At 36.2% G+C, this 16,803-nt stretch overlaps 1 protein-coding gene across 1 annotated transcript in view; it reads left to right on the top strand.

Moving 5' to 3' along the window:
• The window catches only part of tacr1a (tachykinin receptor 1a), a 69,229-nt gene that overhangs the window by 27,898 nt on the left and 24,528 nt on the right, over nt 1-16,803 (top strand). Inside the window, exon 2 of the mRNA XM_024275164.2 lies at nt 2,169-2,363. Coding sequence (XP_024130932.1) covers nt 2,169-2,363 — 195 coding nt within the window. The remainder of the gene's footprint in view (nt 1-2,168; nt 2,364-16,803) is intronic.

The raw sequence follows: 16,803 nt of genomic DNA, 5'->3' as shown, positions 1-16,803 counted from the left end.
GCTGAAGTTTTTGGATAATTTCTTATCTACTGATATTTTTAGGCTAATTTAGAGTTTAGCTTCTATTTTAGCTACAGGCTAATGTCTTTGACAAATTTAGTTAACTGAAGTTTTTAATGCTAATTTGGAGTTTAGCTAATATTTTAGCAACCTACTAACGTTTTTGGCGAATTTCTTATGAACTGAGATTTTTTTTAGGCTAGTTTATCGATTAACTTCTATTTTAGCAACAGGCTAATGTTTTTGACAAATTTAGTTTACTGAGAAATTTGCCTATTTTAGAGTTCAGCTAGGATTTAATCAACAACATAGGTTTTTTGGCTAATTTGGCATCCACTTAGTTTTTTTTGTGTGGCTAATTTGGAGCTTAGCTCATATTAAGGCAGCATGCTAAAAAAAATTAGAAAAATTGGCATGTATTTGAGATTTTTAAGCAATTTTACTATCATTTTTTTCTGAAATTTTTCATAGTTCTTTAACAAATTTTACAGTCTTTTAGCAAATTTCACATTTTGCAAATAGCTTATTTCAGCAAATCCCTTTAGCAAAAAAAGTAAATTGCGTTGCCATTTTCAGCCAAAGCTTCAGCATCTTTAGTGACTACTTTCAGCAATTAGATTTACACTATGATTATTGCAAGTAATGCAACTTGCCTTTTTTTTTTATTTTGAGGCTCAGTGTTAATGAAACGTGATTCTTTAGACATATTCATACTTAGCATCGTTAATTTTATTATAAAAGGCAGGAGAATATTCAAACGCTGTGCGAATGTGGACACACTTTGTCCACATTTTAGACTAATCGTGTATAAGTTATTAAAATGTTTTTTTGAAAATATTATGTTTTTTTTTTTTTTAGTACATGTTCCTTTTAGGTGTTCCTGGGAAAGAAAATATATCCTATTCAAGTCTGCATATGATGAAAGACTCTATTTTTGATCTGTGACACAAACATCCTGATTTTAACACCTTCAACGTATCACACAGCTTGAGATCACACAACCTAAAACTGTCATCCATCTGTGCAAACTAATTATACTGTCTGAAGTCGTAGTCGTAGGCATTTTTAAAACTTGTTACCTGTATCTGCGTTTATTCTAACAGAATTGTGATGAACCTAGAAACTGTAATGGTTTTTGTGTCCTTGTTAACATCATTAGACCTTATTTGTCCTCCAGAATGCACAGATTACAAATACTAGGCAAGACTTTGGTAAAAAGTCTGATCTTTTCTCATTGCTGAGTTCATTTTATGACTAAAGTACATTTTATCTTATGGTGCATATCAAAGGTTTGTAACTATTCAAAGGGGAGTGGCTAAAATATATGGATTTGTGCATTTTTCTTATACTTTTTCTACTGGATCATTAACCAATCATGTTTCTTGTTTATGCTCCAGTTAACAGCTGTTCGTAGGAAAGAAGATTACAAAAGTAAACCTAAATATGACAAGAGAAAATGTCATTGTTGTTTTGTGTTGCTTACGAATACATTTGCTTCACTTGATTGTTCCTGTTTGAGACAAGAAGTCTTTTATTTTGAAAGAAAGTCATATGAGCTTCTGTCAAATGTAAAAACAACTTTACACTTTAAGAAGATTCCAGTTTATTGTAATATTTATGTTTTTGTTTATGCCCCAAAATACATATAATTCATATTTATAGTATACAATTTTCCTGAAAAGGTTAAAAAAGTTTTGCAGCTTTTTTACTGGCAAAGGTTGCAGACCTCTGTCCTATAGAACAACAACATTTTTTGACTAAAAATGACATCATCATTATAAAAAAGATCACTGGGAACGCTTTGAAAATAGATCTAAAGATGACCGGAGTGGGACTTTTAAAATAGAGAGATTATGAATGTTTCAAGAAGTAAATCTTTTACTGTTTCAGTATTTATTTATTTAACAAAAACTTTTTTCACATTAATATGATCAACGACGTGTGTATATTGATATGCACACCTAACTGTTGCAGAATTTACTTTTTAGGAACTTTTATCCTCCGATAGAAATGTAAATTACTGCTAATGTGCATCCTTTTTTGAAAATTCTCCATAGTTTTAGTCTAATTAGCATTTTTTTTACATTTTTCATTACATTGTATATTAAGAATGTATTATGAATTTAGATTAAAAGCATGCTATGTTTTAACGAGCTTCCTTTCCGCAGGTACATGGCCATCATCCATCCCCTGCAGCAGCGCATGTCGTCTACAGAGACCAAAGTGGTGGTTGCAGTGATCTGGGCTCTGGCTCTGCTCCTGGCCTTTCCTCAGTACTACTACTCCAACACGGAAAAGATTGGCGGCAGGATCCTTTGCTACATTGACTGGCCCGAATACAAAGTCTGCAACGTGGAAAAGATGTGAGTCTCTCTCCGGAGCATCTATTCAAGCAGTCGAGCGGAGTTGTTAATTGCATTTCAGTTGACAGCAGCTGCAGCGGGCTGCCGTTTGTGTCGAGAAAAGAAATGTGTGTAAAATGTGAAAGCCACTGCTATTGTGCTGTGTCTTTGACAAACTGATGGCATGTCACCACTTATTGTGTTTTCTTCACTGAATAATGCATGCTGTTTCAATGAAGGAGAAATTATGACGTTTTTAAAAAGCATTCATGCTTTATTGTACATTTGCAGCTTAATTCTGCAGCTTCCAACAGCAAATGATTTACAAAGAAAAAAATGCACATTAACAACTTAAAACAGGACTGTGACTGCTACAGGATTATTTTATACATTTTTTCCCCAAGTCAACAGTCAAAGAAAATGATTTGGGCCTCTGAACTTAGTCAGGGACTGTTGAAAACTGGTTTTCCCTGACATCTGTTATTCAATCACACAGCTTCTGGGGCAAAGCTATTTGTTAAAAACAAAGCAGGATATGATCTCAGTGAGAATCACACAGAAAATGAAAATTACTTTTTTTTTTTTTAAACCACACCACAACCTTTTCATTTGCTGCGGTTTAAAGGAGAAACCCTCTGTTCACTGGAGTTAGCTGTTCCAACGTCTGCAATAGTCAGCTGTCTCTGCCTCAGCAATTTATCCTTAATTTGGTGAATGAGGAAGTCTGTTTAATCATCTCTTGAAGTAGCCAAATTTAGATCTGGTTTTTAGATCTAGTGCTCTGGATCACAACACACTTGTTGGTCAAACGCACACAAAGTGAATTTCTTTACTACAACCATAATTAGTGTCTTGAAGCAAACTTTAAATTTGTGAAGTCCTAAAAGGACCAAGAGAAGAGTAACTTTAATCCTTTAGTTTACTGAGCTGTACTGTAAATGTAAAATGATGATACATTAAGTAAGACTGGGCTGATAGACTCGATTAATCAATTTAAGATTAATAGATGAATAGTCGATCCATAAAAATAGAGATCGATTTAGCACATAAATCTAAAGTTCCCTAGCGTGATGCTAACATTCAATGAGATTTCCCATAGGCCGGCTAATGCTAACGCTAGGTCAAACATACATACTGACTAAATGAACATCTTTATAAACTCAGACATGAATTTTAGAAACTCAACAGGCTAACCCTTTTGACAAATTTAGTTTACTGATGAATTAAGCTATTTTAGAAGTAGGATTTAATCAACAAGCTAGCTTTTTTGGCTAATTTGGCATCTACTTAGCTTTTTTTTGTTGCTAATTTGGAGCTTAGCTCATATTTAGGCAACACGCTAAAAATGTTTACAAAATTGGCATGTTTTTGAGATTTTTAAGCAATTTTACTATAATTTTTTCAGAAAGTTCTTTAACAAAATTTACAGTCTTTTAGCAAATTTAACATTTTGCAAATAGCTTTTGCATATAAACTCGTAAACATGAATTTTACAAACTCTTTTGAAAAAAAACGTTTTTTAAAGTAACCATTTGGGGTCCAAAGCATCGTGTATTGCTCATTTTGTGCTTATTCTACTTGAAAAAAGCGTACTGCTATAGCACGAGCTCCACCTAGTGGACAAACTTTAAATATTCTCCAAGAGAGGCAGAACAATGTTTACAATGTTAATGAACATTTTTGTTAGAACTTCTCTTTTTGAGAATCTATGTAACACTATGATATTAAGCATCTCACTATTTCATGTATACATTTTACAGTATGTGAATTGTATCAGATTAATGTAAATCTATTCAAAACATATAGTAGATTATTAATGTATTTCTAAACAAATGTGTATAAATTGAATTGAATTGAAAAATCAAATGAATCAAAAAAAAAAAAAACCCGGAATCAAATCGATTCAGGCTCTTGTGAACAGAATTGTTTCTGGAAATTATAATCAATATCCAGCCCTAGAATTCAGAATGCAATTAAAACCATGCAGATTAAGATATGAAACAATAAAAACTAAACAGACAGACAAACTAAACTGGACAGAATCATGAGGACCAAAAGAGAAGATCTGCATTGCATGTAACAAAGCCTCCAGCAGAGGTTAAAAAATACTAGATTTTGCATTTTTAGCTAAATAAAATAGATATTTTTTACAGATAATTTTACAATTAACTGAACAAGAAAAAAAATGATTTATTATTAAAGCTAGGAGGTTATTAGAAGTTGCATAAAAACAGTGAAGGATTGAGAAGACTTTGCCTGGCATCCTTTAAACTACTGTGATGCAACAGACTAAAAAGGCTCAGCAGTATTTCATAATACACGACCTTGATCAGTCAGCCAAGTCATGACTGAAAAGTCATGTCATACAAATATCGTGTATCTTTAAGTCACTAAAATAGAACGTTCATGTTACAGGGAAGACAGGAACAAATCTAAAAAAGAAGGACAAAAAAATCTTTATTAAAAAGCAAAGAGCTTTAAAAAGCTTTAATGCATCCTCTGAAAACACGGGCTTAACATATTTGTTGTGAGATGTTGTTTACGCGTGCTACACTACAGTCACTGCTTCTACAAACACCTCTCATGTCCTTTTGAAGCCTGAAAACGCAGCTGTCTGACACGCACACGAGAGCGAAAAACACAGGTAAGCGTCACCAATCTGAGCAAAATACTAGGACGCAGAAAAACGCCCACGCCGTGCGCGCTCAGACACACAGCGGCGAGGAGGCTCTGCTGATGGCACCCTCTCCGCTCATCAGGCGCTCTGTTGATCCCGCTCTGCTGCCAGCCTGCCGTGGCCTCCTATTCTCTGTGATATTTCTGGTTATGAAACGTGCGACAGCGGTTTCATTGTTTGCGAAAGCCTGCCATGCTTTAACGCCACTGTAAGAAGACACGTGAGAGCAGACTGAAAACACAGCTTCACTCCGCTTCTGAAGCTGCAAGTGACACATCGGATGTAAGCTGACCCCAGGTCACATCCCACCTGTTGTCCTTTGCAGGCACGCTGCCGCCTCCGTCTTCTGCCGTCGCAGTCTGTTGGAATCTGCAAAAAGGTCTCAGAGGAGGGTATTAATAGATGTCACTATTTGTGAGTGCATGCTCACGCAGACAACTGCTCAAACCCAGGGACTGCAAAGGCATCGCCCGCCGCCCGCCGCCGTTACTGTCTACACCCTGTGAGACTGTCTGCCACTGTCACAGTCAACTGGAATTAGTAAGCAAGGTCTCAGGAGAGAGTATTATTAGATCTCACTGTTTGCATGCTGACAAAAGCAGCTAACTCTGCACACGAGCCAGAAGCCCTTTAACATTTCATCAACTGACTTCAGATGTGGAGAACATGGAGATTATGCCTTTGTCAGTTCAAGTGTTTGTCTTTCCGTTCTGTAGAATATTAATGTTCCAAATATTTACACAATCTTCACGGGTTTGGTTAAAACCACAGTTGGGTTTTGCAGTAGAATACAGTGTTCCCTCATTTATCGCAAGATCTAAAAATAAGGGAAATTTGGCTAAAAGTCAACTTTATTTTTAAGATTATTACAGTTGTTTCACTGCTGCAAAACTCCTCACAACACATTTTTCTCACACAGACATGAACATTTTCACACATTTATCTCTTGCTTAAACTGTCAGAGTTCAAACCTTCATTATGTCCAGTTTTTTAGAATAAAAACAAATGTATAGAACTTTTCTACCTTCCTCGAAGGTCTAAAGAGCTTCACAGTTACAGACCCATTCACACACTGCTGTCGAACACTGGCACCAACCTTCTACCAGAGCCAATGTTGGGTTCAGTGTCTTGTCCAAGGACACTTCGACACGTAAGCAGCAAGGCGGGAATCAAACCTCGACTGCACTACCGCTGCACCACAGCCGCCCCTGTATCTAAGGAAATGTGCCAAACTGAATGCACTCTGTGAAAGAGGGACAGAGGAGATTGATGAACAGTGATCTATCCTCAATCAGGAAGCAAAACAAACACAATCAGCTGTTTTAAAAAAAAGATGCAAAAATAAATAAATAAATAAAATTTGCAAAAGTGAACCTCAATACACTAAAGGAACACTGTACATAAAACGTCATTTGTACGGTAGCGTACTTCAAGCAGGATGAGTTTAATTATGTCTGATAACCTCGTCAATCCTGTTTGTTTTCATGGAAGAGGTAAAAAAATACTTTTTGCCTTTCAACTAACATTTGCAAAAGTCCCTATAGCACATGTCAAAGTCAAGGCCCGGGGGCCGGATCCTAATATGGCAGCTACATGCTAGCTTTTTTGGCTAATTTTGGCTTTTTTTTCAGTATTTTGGGCTATTTTGAAGTTGAGCTATTTTGTCAGCTACATTTTTTTTGTTTTTTAGGCTAATTTGGCATTAAGCCAATTTTCAGCTGGCTATCAGCTTCAGAATTATCAGCTTCAGAATTTTTAGCTATCAATTTCAGCATCTTCAGCTGCCAAATTCAGCTTACAGCATTCACACTAGTGTTATCTCAGGTAATGCTGTATATCTAGTTCATAATTATGTTAAAACGTTGCATTTTTAAAGTTATAAAAATGTACCTTTAGAGTGTCCAATAAATGTTTATCCTGTTCGTCCCGCGACCTGAGGTGTGTTTTGGATTTTGGTCCCTTGTGCGGTTGAGTTTGACACTCTTGCCTTAAACTAAACCAATTTTATCACAGTGAAAACAGTTTGCTGGCACCAGTTGGTTGTCTCACTTTAGCTCAGTGTTACAGATTCATGCTTTGCTGCTTTCTGTTTGTCTAACTGTTGACAGAGGCTGTGACACCAAAGGTTGGACAAACCAGAGAGACGATGTGTGAGGAGCTAAAATGATTATCCGGTCTGTTGATTTGGAGCCACTTCTCCCTGATTTGTATGGCTTTCCTCACCCATCCATCACCACACTCCATTTTCTGTTTCTGTTTGTTTTCAAGGAAAATCACAAAGTGCCTGATATTTTTGATAAAACTAACATTTCTAATGCTGGTTTATTAGGGGTCTAATGATAAATTTTGACAATGTTTCAGTCGATATCATCATTTGTGGTTGCTTATTGACCTAAAATGGATCTTCATCCAAAACTTCCAGCAGTGTGACTCAGAGATAAATTCCTGGTACTGAACAGTGCAGGTGAAGTTTTTCAGTTTCCTTGTATTTCTTCAAGAAAATCAAGCATAAATTAAACATATGAACAAACAAGTAAACAAGAACGAATGTCATATCCATTCACATTTTAGTTTGAAAAATTTCAGCCCATGTTGGTTGTCTATATCAAAATAACTCAAATGAATCATCATTAAAACATTCTTCCATAATAGCTGCATTTCCATTAACTATGAAATTGCACAAATTGAAATAAATTTGCCTAATGGAAACATGTCAAATTTGAAAAAAAATTGCATTTACTGCGTAATGAAGTATACATATGTCTCAAAACTGCAATGGAAACATTTTTTTTTTTCAAATTAAATGAGTCACGTGATCAAATGGCTGCACCACTGCGCCACAAGAGGCCCCACAGCATCCCAGCTCATCCAAAGCTGAGCGTGTCATGTGGAATAGTTGGATCCACAGCTCCTCTGTAAATCACCAACCATGATTTTCCAAAACTGCTTCATCCGGAGCCACTCCTATAGAGCGTGCCTCATTATGATCTGAATAAGACGCAGACGTCTCCTTTGATAGATGATGTCTAGTGGAAGCACAGTGGTAGAAATGTGATTTTATCTGGAGTAAATCAAAGTATTGTTCACATCCATCGACGTGTTTTTTAATGACTTTTAGTGTGAGTTGCTTTGTGATCATTTGAATAATTATGATTTAATGGAAACACTGTAATTGCATATATTTATATTATTTTTCCATTTCTAGAATTTAATTCAAGTTTTGTGCATTTGCAGCCACTGTAGGGTCACATGCAAAAATCAGAGTTTCCACACTTTGGACTGCGATGATGGCTGATCATTTTTTTCTGTGTTTTTAGCTGTGATTACACTTGGTTTTTGCTTTATAGTCAAATAAAGCTACTGTACCTCAATTCAAATTGTATTTTCTAATATAAATTATATTTGATTTATCTGATTTTGAAACAATTTTATAGTGGTATTGGTCGACTTGATTTACAACTTGGGTCTGACGGGGATCGTAAATAGATTTATCGATCAAGTAGATTAATTGCTACACCCCTATGGGTTATTTTGACATTAAAATACAAAAATCATTGCAGCAGCAGAATCTGCACAATAAGACTTATCTATTAAACCTTCATATAAAGAAGTCCTGAAGTTGAGTCATGGCTTCTGAACTTAAAATCTTATTTTCTGACGCGTTTTATCACATATAGAAGTTAGAATGAAGCATTAGAATAAGTTCAAACTGAGACCAGTTATTATACAAGAGCATAGGTGCTGTTCTGACACACACACATAATACTGGATGACCTGTGAGGGTGTAGCACAAACTGCAGGAAAATAGGTTTCTGAGAAATGCAGCAGCAGGACAGAAAGAACCAGTCCTTGGATGTCAATAGTCTCTGAAAGGAACGAGAGTGCCAAGGATAACAGCCGAGGATCAGACAAGCATAAGTGTTTTATAATAACAGTGGTCACAGTGAGCTGCATCTCAAGAGCTAATTGCTGCGTGGATGAATCATGAATGATCTGCTCTCTTTCAAGGCTGTGGGTGGATCTGTCTGTGTAGAAGGAGCTGCTCTAATGAACTTCTTTAATTTCATGCACAGAGTAACAAAAGTTGTGTTTTATTGATTTTACTCGAGTTAACATTCTTCACTCGACGGCCCCCTCCTCTGGTGACACAGAAGGATGGCCCCCAGACACAGTCGATCATCCTGCCTGTTCAGTTTGGTGTGTGTGTTCCTCAATCTGCATCCACTCACTGTCACTGAGTGTTTTCTCTGCCACCAAAGAGCATGTTTGCACAGGATGCTATGTTGGTGGTCTGGTCCAGTTCATAGTTCACTAACTTGTTGGCCATGTTCAAATCCAGACAATAATAGTGTAAGTCGACTTCCTGTGCAAATCCATCATCATTATCTTTCTCATTCCTCACTAATAGACGTGTGGCGGTGTGGTATCATCCAAAAATGTGCATCACACATGGTTTCCATGTGGTCATAGAGGGTTTTTACAGCAGGTCAATGACCCATCGGTTGGTTGGTCATCTGTCTGCTGCAGTTTGTCTTCCTTGACCACTAAATCTCCTTTATGGGAAATGCACAAGCATTTCTTCAGGACACATTTAACTTTTGATTTTGAGAACTTATAAATCAAACAAGGAAAACTTTTACAAACACACAAAAAAACAAGGAAACTGTGGCATTTCCTGCCTTCATCTTATGTCTTTGTCACAACATCAGCCGTACATCATATATACATGTAACTTACATTGTCCTTAAAAAACGAACAATAAACTTACCACATGCATGACAATGGGACTATGGTACTTATTTTCAAAATAAAAGATGCTCTGTGCCAAACAGGATCCTCTCAGTGCAGCTCTGGACAGCTAGTAACCAATGTTGTGCAGCATAAGATAATATGTGTTTTGAACTCATAAAAGATAAAACTTTTCTCAAAGTTTTGGTTTGCATATAAAATCTGTTCATTCTGGAAGTAGAGTTGAGCAAACAAGACGTCTTCAGGTAAACAGGGATGTATAAACCTAAATAGGAGCAGGCTACTCCCGTTCGGGTCTCTCCCGGCGTACTGAACGAGCTCCGCTGAAGTCTGCGAGGTTACAGCCGGAGAACCCTATACTTAACACAACAAGATGGCGCTTTGAACGGACTAGAACAGTGATTTGGACGCGTGGTTTGTACGCGATAAAACTCTGATTTTTACACCCGTCACAACTTCAGACTATGACAGGGCAGACTAAACAGACATTTTCTGACAGTAGTTATTACAGTTCTGATTTATCAGAGGCAGTGAACGCACCGGGAGTGAAATTCGCCCCCGTCATCGATTTTGATTGGTCCTCGTGTTAGCCCCGCCCCAACGCGCCACAAGAGGGACAGAAGTTTTGTAACTGAAACTTTCAGATTTGTAAATGAAAAAAAAAAAAAGATTTGAAACCAAAAAAAGGTTTTGAAATTGAAATTTTGAGTTTTGAAACCTATTTTTTTCGGCCAAACATTAATATTTTTTTCAAAATATTTTATTTCGGTTTCCAATAATATTGGCAAAGATTTAGCTCCATTTAGCTAATATTTTAGCTGTCTATCCGCTTCAGCGTTTTCATCTATCAATTGCAGCATCTTCATCTATCAGCACTAACATCTTCAGCGGACAAATTTAGCTTAGACCTTTTGCTTTAGCATTATTGCAGGTAATGCTACATTTCTAGTTCCTAATTATGTTAAAAAGTTAAGTTTTTAAAGTTTTAAAAACGTTGTTTTATAGTATTAAATAAATATTTATCCTGTTCGACCCTAATTTTGGCCCCTTGTGTGATATAGTTTGACAGCCCTGATTTAAAGTAATCAATCAATCTACAAAGCTTGTTTTTGGGCTGCGGGAGGAAGCTGGAGTGCCCGGAGAAAATCCATTCCAGGGTTGAACAGGCAAACGCCACACAAAAAAGTCCCTTTCACTGTGAGGCAAAAGCACTAACTACTGCACCATCATACAGCCCAAGTATGAGGTTAGGAAAAAAGAATTACTGTAACAACACAAATAAAGCAGCTCAACCATTAAAGCTCACAGTGAAGTTAAACTTTCTGTGTTCTGGATTGTTGAACTTTCTTTGCTCTGACAGAAATACCTAAAACAAAAGGAAGGAAGCTCTGTGGGGGTCTGCTAAAAAAAAAAGAATGATCATGCTCACTTCAACTTACTGCCTCTAATTAGTGAGATAGTGATGTCGCACCTCTACATTTAGCTAATCCGTCCTTTCTGCATTATCCTTCTTTTTCTGGAAATCGTATCAGCTTTTCTGATCAGCAGCTCTAATAAAGGCTGCCTCCTTTTCTTACGGCGTAATTCCTTGGATCTATTTATTTAATTGGTCAGAAGGCTTTACAGCAGCTATGGATCTACTAAGCTTAATGGCTACAAATGAATAGACAAAAACACAAAGTAACTCCCAAATGCATCAGTCTGTCCTACCTAACAACATGATGTATAAGAACATGAAAAGGCTTTGGAGTGTTTGAGAAGACACTTTTTACATTAACTTTATGTCATAGTTCAGACAACTGTACTTCTTTTTTTTATTTTTGTAGTTCAGCTTAAAGTCTAATTGGATTTACCTTTACAGTGAAAGTTCTCGCTTCAGGTTATATCTGCTGTGTGGGATTGTTTCCATGGTGATTTGTGATTTTTCTGCAGAACACAAATACAAAAGAACCAAAGAACAAGTTGGAGAAAAACAAATGTTTGAATTAGTTTTATTTTATTTGCAAAAACTGAATCCAAATCAACTCTAAAGTCCCTCTCCGATCATCTTTTGATCTGTTGTAAAAGTGTTATTATTGTGTTGTCATTATGATTATACTGTTATTAGACACATTTAAAAAAATCTGTGTTGTTTTAAGGACATAGTTACTGCAGAGCAGCAGGAGTTAATCAGAAATTCACCTCCGATTTGTGGGCGGGACTGTTGGTGTGGAGTGATCCTACGCTTCTTCTCAAGGATTTCTTTGTTAAAACTCTCTACCACTAGCTTACAGCCCCTCACACACCCAACTTAGCATTCGCAGTGCAACAAAAATGTCGAGCATCATTGGAGCTGTCCAGCAGTTCAGTGTTTGAGTTAGATGGTCGCTTAGACAATCTTTGTCTACAAGTGGATGCATCAGGAGGATCTTTTGCATTGGTCGGTGCCGGGGGACTGGAATATATTCAGATGATTATTAATCATCTGGTTATGCTTTGGATTTTTATTTTATTTTTTTTAATTTATTTATCATTAATATTTTTTTTTTTTTGGTGCTGGTTGGTGCGGATGATATTTTTTGGTGCTGATGGTCTGAATATGCTTGGATTTTTGGTACTGATTAATGTGGATGATTTTTTTCTTGATGATTTTTGGTACTGTTTAATATAAATGACTTGTCTGTGGATGTTTGTAATTTTATTACATCAATGATATTAATGATCCTTAATAACCTGAATATATGATTGTAGGATATAAATATTTGATAATAAGTCCTGAACGGATAATTCATGTAGAGAAGATGGTATGGTCGAGCCGGGGTGGGATTATATAGGTTCGCTTCCTTCCACTTCCTTTCAAACAAAATACTTGTGATTGATTATGTAATATGAGTCTATTTTATGTATTATTACCTGATTGCTTGAAATAAACCATTTAATTCATTCATTCATTCATTCATTTATCAGAATGAAGCAGAGCAAGGAGCTTTTGGCTTGCAGCTTTTGTTTCCGCGTAGCAGCTAAATGCACTTTTTCATTCTGCTCCTGATTCACAATTTTACTAAAGAAATAATCAGAAATGTATTTTTAAGCTCATATTTCTTCACATCTTCCATTTTCAAAAAAATGCCACAAAAACATGTTAAAAACATGAAAAAATTAATGTTACATTGGAGTGGGTCTTTAGGGCTAAAATAGCATTGTAAATGAAACATAATTAAGCTAAAAGACACCAGAAAGTCTGGGTTTAGCCATTAAAACAGGAACTATTGAAGCCTGATGTGAAAAAGACTGGACATGGAGCAGAAAGAACATTTACTTTCCATTATCATAGTAGAATATCAGCCCCCACAAAAAGTTAAAGAAAAGTCATTCTGTATTTCTTTTTCCATCAGTAAAATCCTTAAAACACGAATTAAAATTCTATATAAAAGTTGCAAAATTAAACGCAATGTTTTTGACGACAGTACAGCTTATAAAGTCTCTGTGACCAACTGTGAGTTGGAAAGATGAACACCTTCTGGAAAACAAACAACGCTGCATTCACTGAAATCACTTCAGTTTTAATAACTCAGTAGTGGATGTCACAACAACACTACCAAATAAATTCTCTTCCAACTAACAACTTGTGACTTCTCAAGGGAATGTGGCTTTAAAAAACAACACAACATACATGATTAATGGAGGCTCTTAATGCACATCATAAACCACACACATGTTCACAGAAGCCTCACTAAATTAGTTTTGGCTCTTAGCTCTCATCCATTTGTTGATAATAGCTAAATATTTACTTGGCACATCTGTGCTTGTGGTAATTGAACATTTGAAACATGTTCTTCACTGACAGCAGGTTTGGAAGCGCGAAGAGCAGCAGCCTTCAAAATAAAAATATCAAAGCTATTAGGGTTTGTCTGGGACCTCTGCTGAGTAAGACTGTATTGATTGTGCTTATGTGACAGCCAGGTGTTGTCAGACAACTTCTGCTCCCCAAAGCATTATTCACCGGTGAGAGCTGAGCTTCTCTGAGGCCCTTTCGGGAGATTGCTTGTGTCACTATTTCCTGCTTTAACACACTAAAGCTTTAGCTTTGCAATTATGATTATGAAATAAAAAATCCTATTTTGTAAACAAAACAAGTGCTAGCAATGAAAATATCTAGGAGAATGTATTTAATCTCCTAGCAGTCCAAGGAAACACCACTTAACTGACACTGACACAATTTACTTTCAAGAAAATGTTAAATATCTACTTGACCAAAGTGGCTGTGTGGGTGCTACTTTTCTTGACCTAAAACGTGCCTTTGACACAGTTAATCACAATGTCTTTCTTCCCAGACTTACTCACTTTAATTTTTCAGAAAGTGCTCTCTCACGGTTCAGATCATATCTGATGGATAGAACACAGGCAGTGCAAATGGGCAGGTCTCAGTCATCTTTTTTACCTTGTACAGCAGGAGTTCCTCAAGGCTCAATTTTGGGGCCTCTCATTTTTAGCATGTATATAAAAAACTTACCATATGTATGCACAAATGGAAAAATACAGTTATATGCAGACGATACAGTTATTTATGTTCCTGCAAAAACAAAAGATGAAGCTGCTGCAGTTCTATCTGAAATCACTGAAGCTAATAGCTGAACACACTGAAGCTGATAGCCAGTTAAAATACTAGCTAAATGCCAAANNNCACACACACACACACACACAGGCTAGCCAAAACATGTAGCATGCTGGTGAAATATTAGTTAAACTTCAAAATAGCCTAAAAAATCTTAGTAAATGCCAAAAATTGTCCACAAAGCTAGCAGAATTACTTTTACCGTAATTATGAATAATAAAAACTCATGAATATTATTCCAGAATAAATCCACTTAAACCTTAAATAACTTTCATTATTTTACTTTCCATAAAAATATATTTTGTCAAAATAATACAAACTAGAAATGAGTGCAAGATATCATCAGGCCATTAATAACAATAAAATAAAATGATCTGGAGGGCAAGATAGAATTACCTTGAGGGCCGGATCTGGCCCCCGGGCCTTGACTTTGACACGTGTCTAACACATTTGAACAAATTGTGCTTATAATGAAAACAACAATTTAAAATACATCTGCATTCATACATCCATTTACTGGACTCAGTTGCTGGAGCCTATCCACCACCCATCTACTGTTTGGTCAAAAGTGTGGTACTCTCTGGACAGGTTGCCAGTTCATCACAGAGCATCAGAGCTGCATGTACAATAAAAGGCATCAACTGTCACTCTACCATTCCGTTTTGTGGAAACTGTGAGAAGAGCGCTTGCACTTCCAGAAAAAAGAGGGATTCACTTATAAGTGAAGATTGCAGTTGTTGGAGCTCGCTCCATGAAGCTACGTTTGAGATGCATTATTGTTGAAAAAGGTTTAAACTATCAGTCTGCAACCTTCTGCAGTAAAAGAGCCATTTGGGCCAGTTTCTGACAGATCAGAACCTAGTAGGAGCAGCAAAGTCTTATATAACCCTTTTGGCAAATTTAATACCATCTTGCATCTCTTGTACTGGTTTTTTTGTTTTTTTTTGTTGTTTGTTTTTTAAATAATATAAAATAAAAATACAAATTAGTATTTTTTTTTGTTTTTACTTTTGACAGAAGCTTGTTTGCCTTTTTATATTAAGAATTGTTGTTTTAGAGGAAAAACACAATAAAAGAGAGGAAAATATGGGGAAAATGGGAAAAAAGAAGAAAGGAAAAAAAGGAGAAAAAATGGAAAAAGAGGAATGAAAAAAGGGAAAAAAAAGACTTCATTTGCCATCCCGGTGCAGCTAATGTACTCTTACAAAAGGTTTCAAACAACTAAAGACAAAAACTCATTTTTCTCCTATTATACAACCCTAAGTCTTTTTGGTGAGCCGTCATAATTTTTCCTTTTTACTACTGCTGTTAACCTGAACATGAAGATGAATCAATTGGTTAATGATGCAGTAGAAAAATAAAGAATATGCAAGAAATGTATTTTAGGAGCTCCACTTTGGATAGCTACTTACATTTGCCGTGGAGCACAAGACAGAATTTGCTTTACACGCATAAAATAAACTGAGCAGCAGAAAAGATCAGACATTTTACCAGTTCTGTGCGTTCAGGAGGAAGATTCAAGATTCAAAGATTCAAAGGGTTTATTGTCATATGCACAGTAAAGAAACAGGTTTCCCTCTACAATGAAATTCTTACTTTGCAGCTCACTCTGAATGTCATAAAGAGATATATAAAAGTAAAAAGATAAAAATATACGCGAGCAAACACGTTCGCCACGGAGGGCGCCATGAGTCAATTCAATCTTGTGATCTCACCAGGGATATAAAAAATGTATTTTTCCGGAGTCTAAGTCGCAAGAGCAAAAATTGTCTTATCAAGAACAAGAAAACTATATATAAGTCGCTCTGGAGAGTAAGTCGCACTTTTGGGAGAAAAGTCTGACGTTTCAGAACAAACCTGCAAGGCCCAGCGTAGCTAAAATGAAAATGATAAAATAAATACAATAATCAAATCTTTTGATCTATATAAGAAAAATATCAAAGTTTAAGAGGAAAACAATGTGATTCTCTTCCATGTTTGTTTTGGACACTTCTTCTTCTACCACTGTCAGTGGCAAATACTTAAACCCGGATGCAGCGCCCTCTAGCGGTTGTTAGAGGAAACTACGCTAAAGGACAACTAGTGTTTACTGGGAAAATAACAAACATATGAGCTTATTAATGCCTAAAAAACTATGACTATGTAAAAGTGGACTACAAAAAAAACTGTGACATATACTCCGGAGAATATAATCTAAATTTAATCAAGTTTTAATCAATTAATTAATCAATATTTTGTTTTCTTTTACCGGAGAGAAACTATGGATTGGTAAAGGAGTGTGGCTCTGGAGTCTCAGGTTTCAAACCCCTGATCTAAATAAACACTATAATGCTGTTTCTAACCCTCTAATATTAGGAAATTTCAGACTGTGATAAGGCCAAGCCCGTCGCGGCGCGGTACGGGATAGAGTTGATTGCATCAATATTCATCCTGTCAAATGT

Source organism: Oryzias melastigma, linkage group LG9, assembly GCF_002922805.2.
Source record: "Oryzias melastigma strain HK-1 linkage group LG9, ASM292280v2, whole genome shotgun sequence".
NCBI lineage: Eukaryota > Metazoa > Chordata > Actinopteri > Beloniformes > Adrianichthyidae > Oryzias > Oryzias melastigma.
Note: the sequence above shows the minus strand (reverse complement) of the source record. Positions and strands in the feature narration are given on the sequence as shown.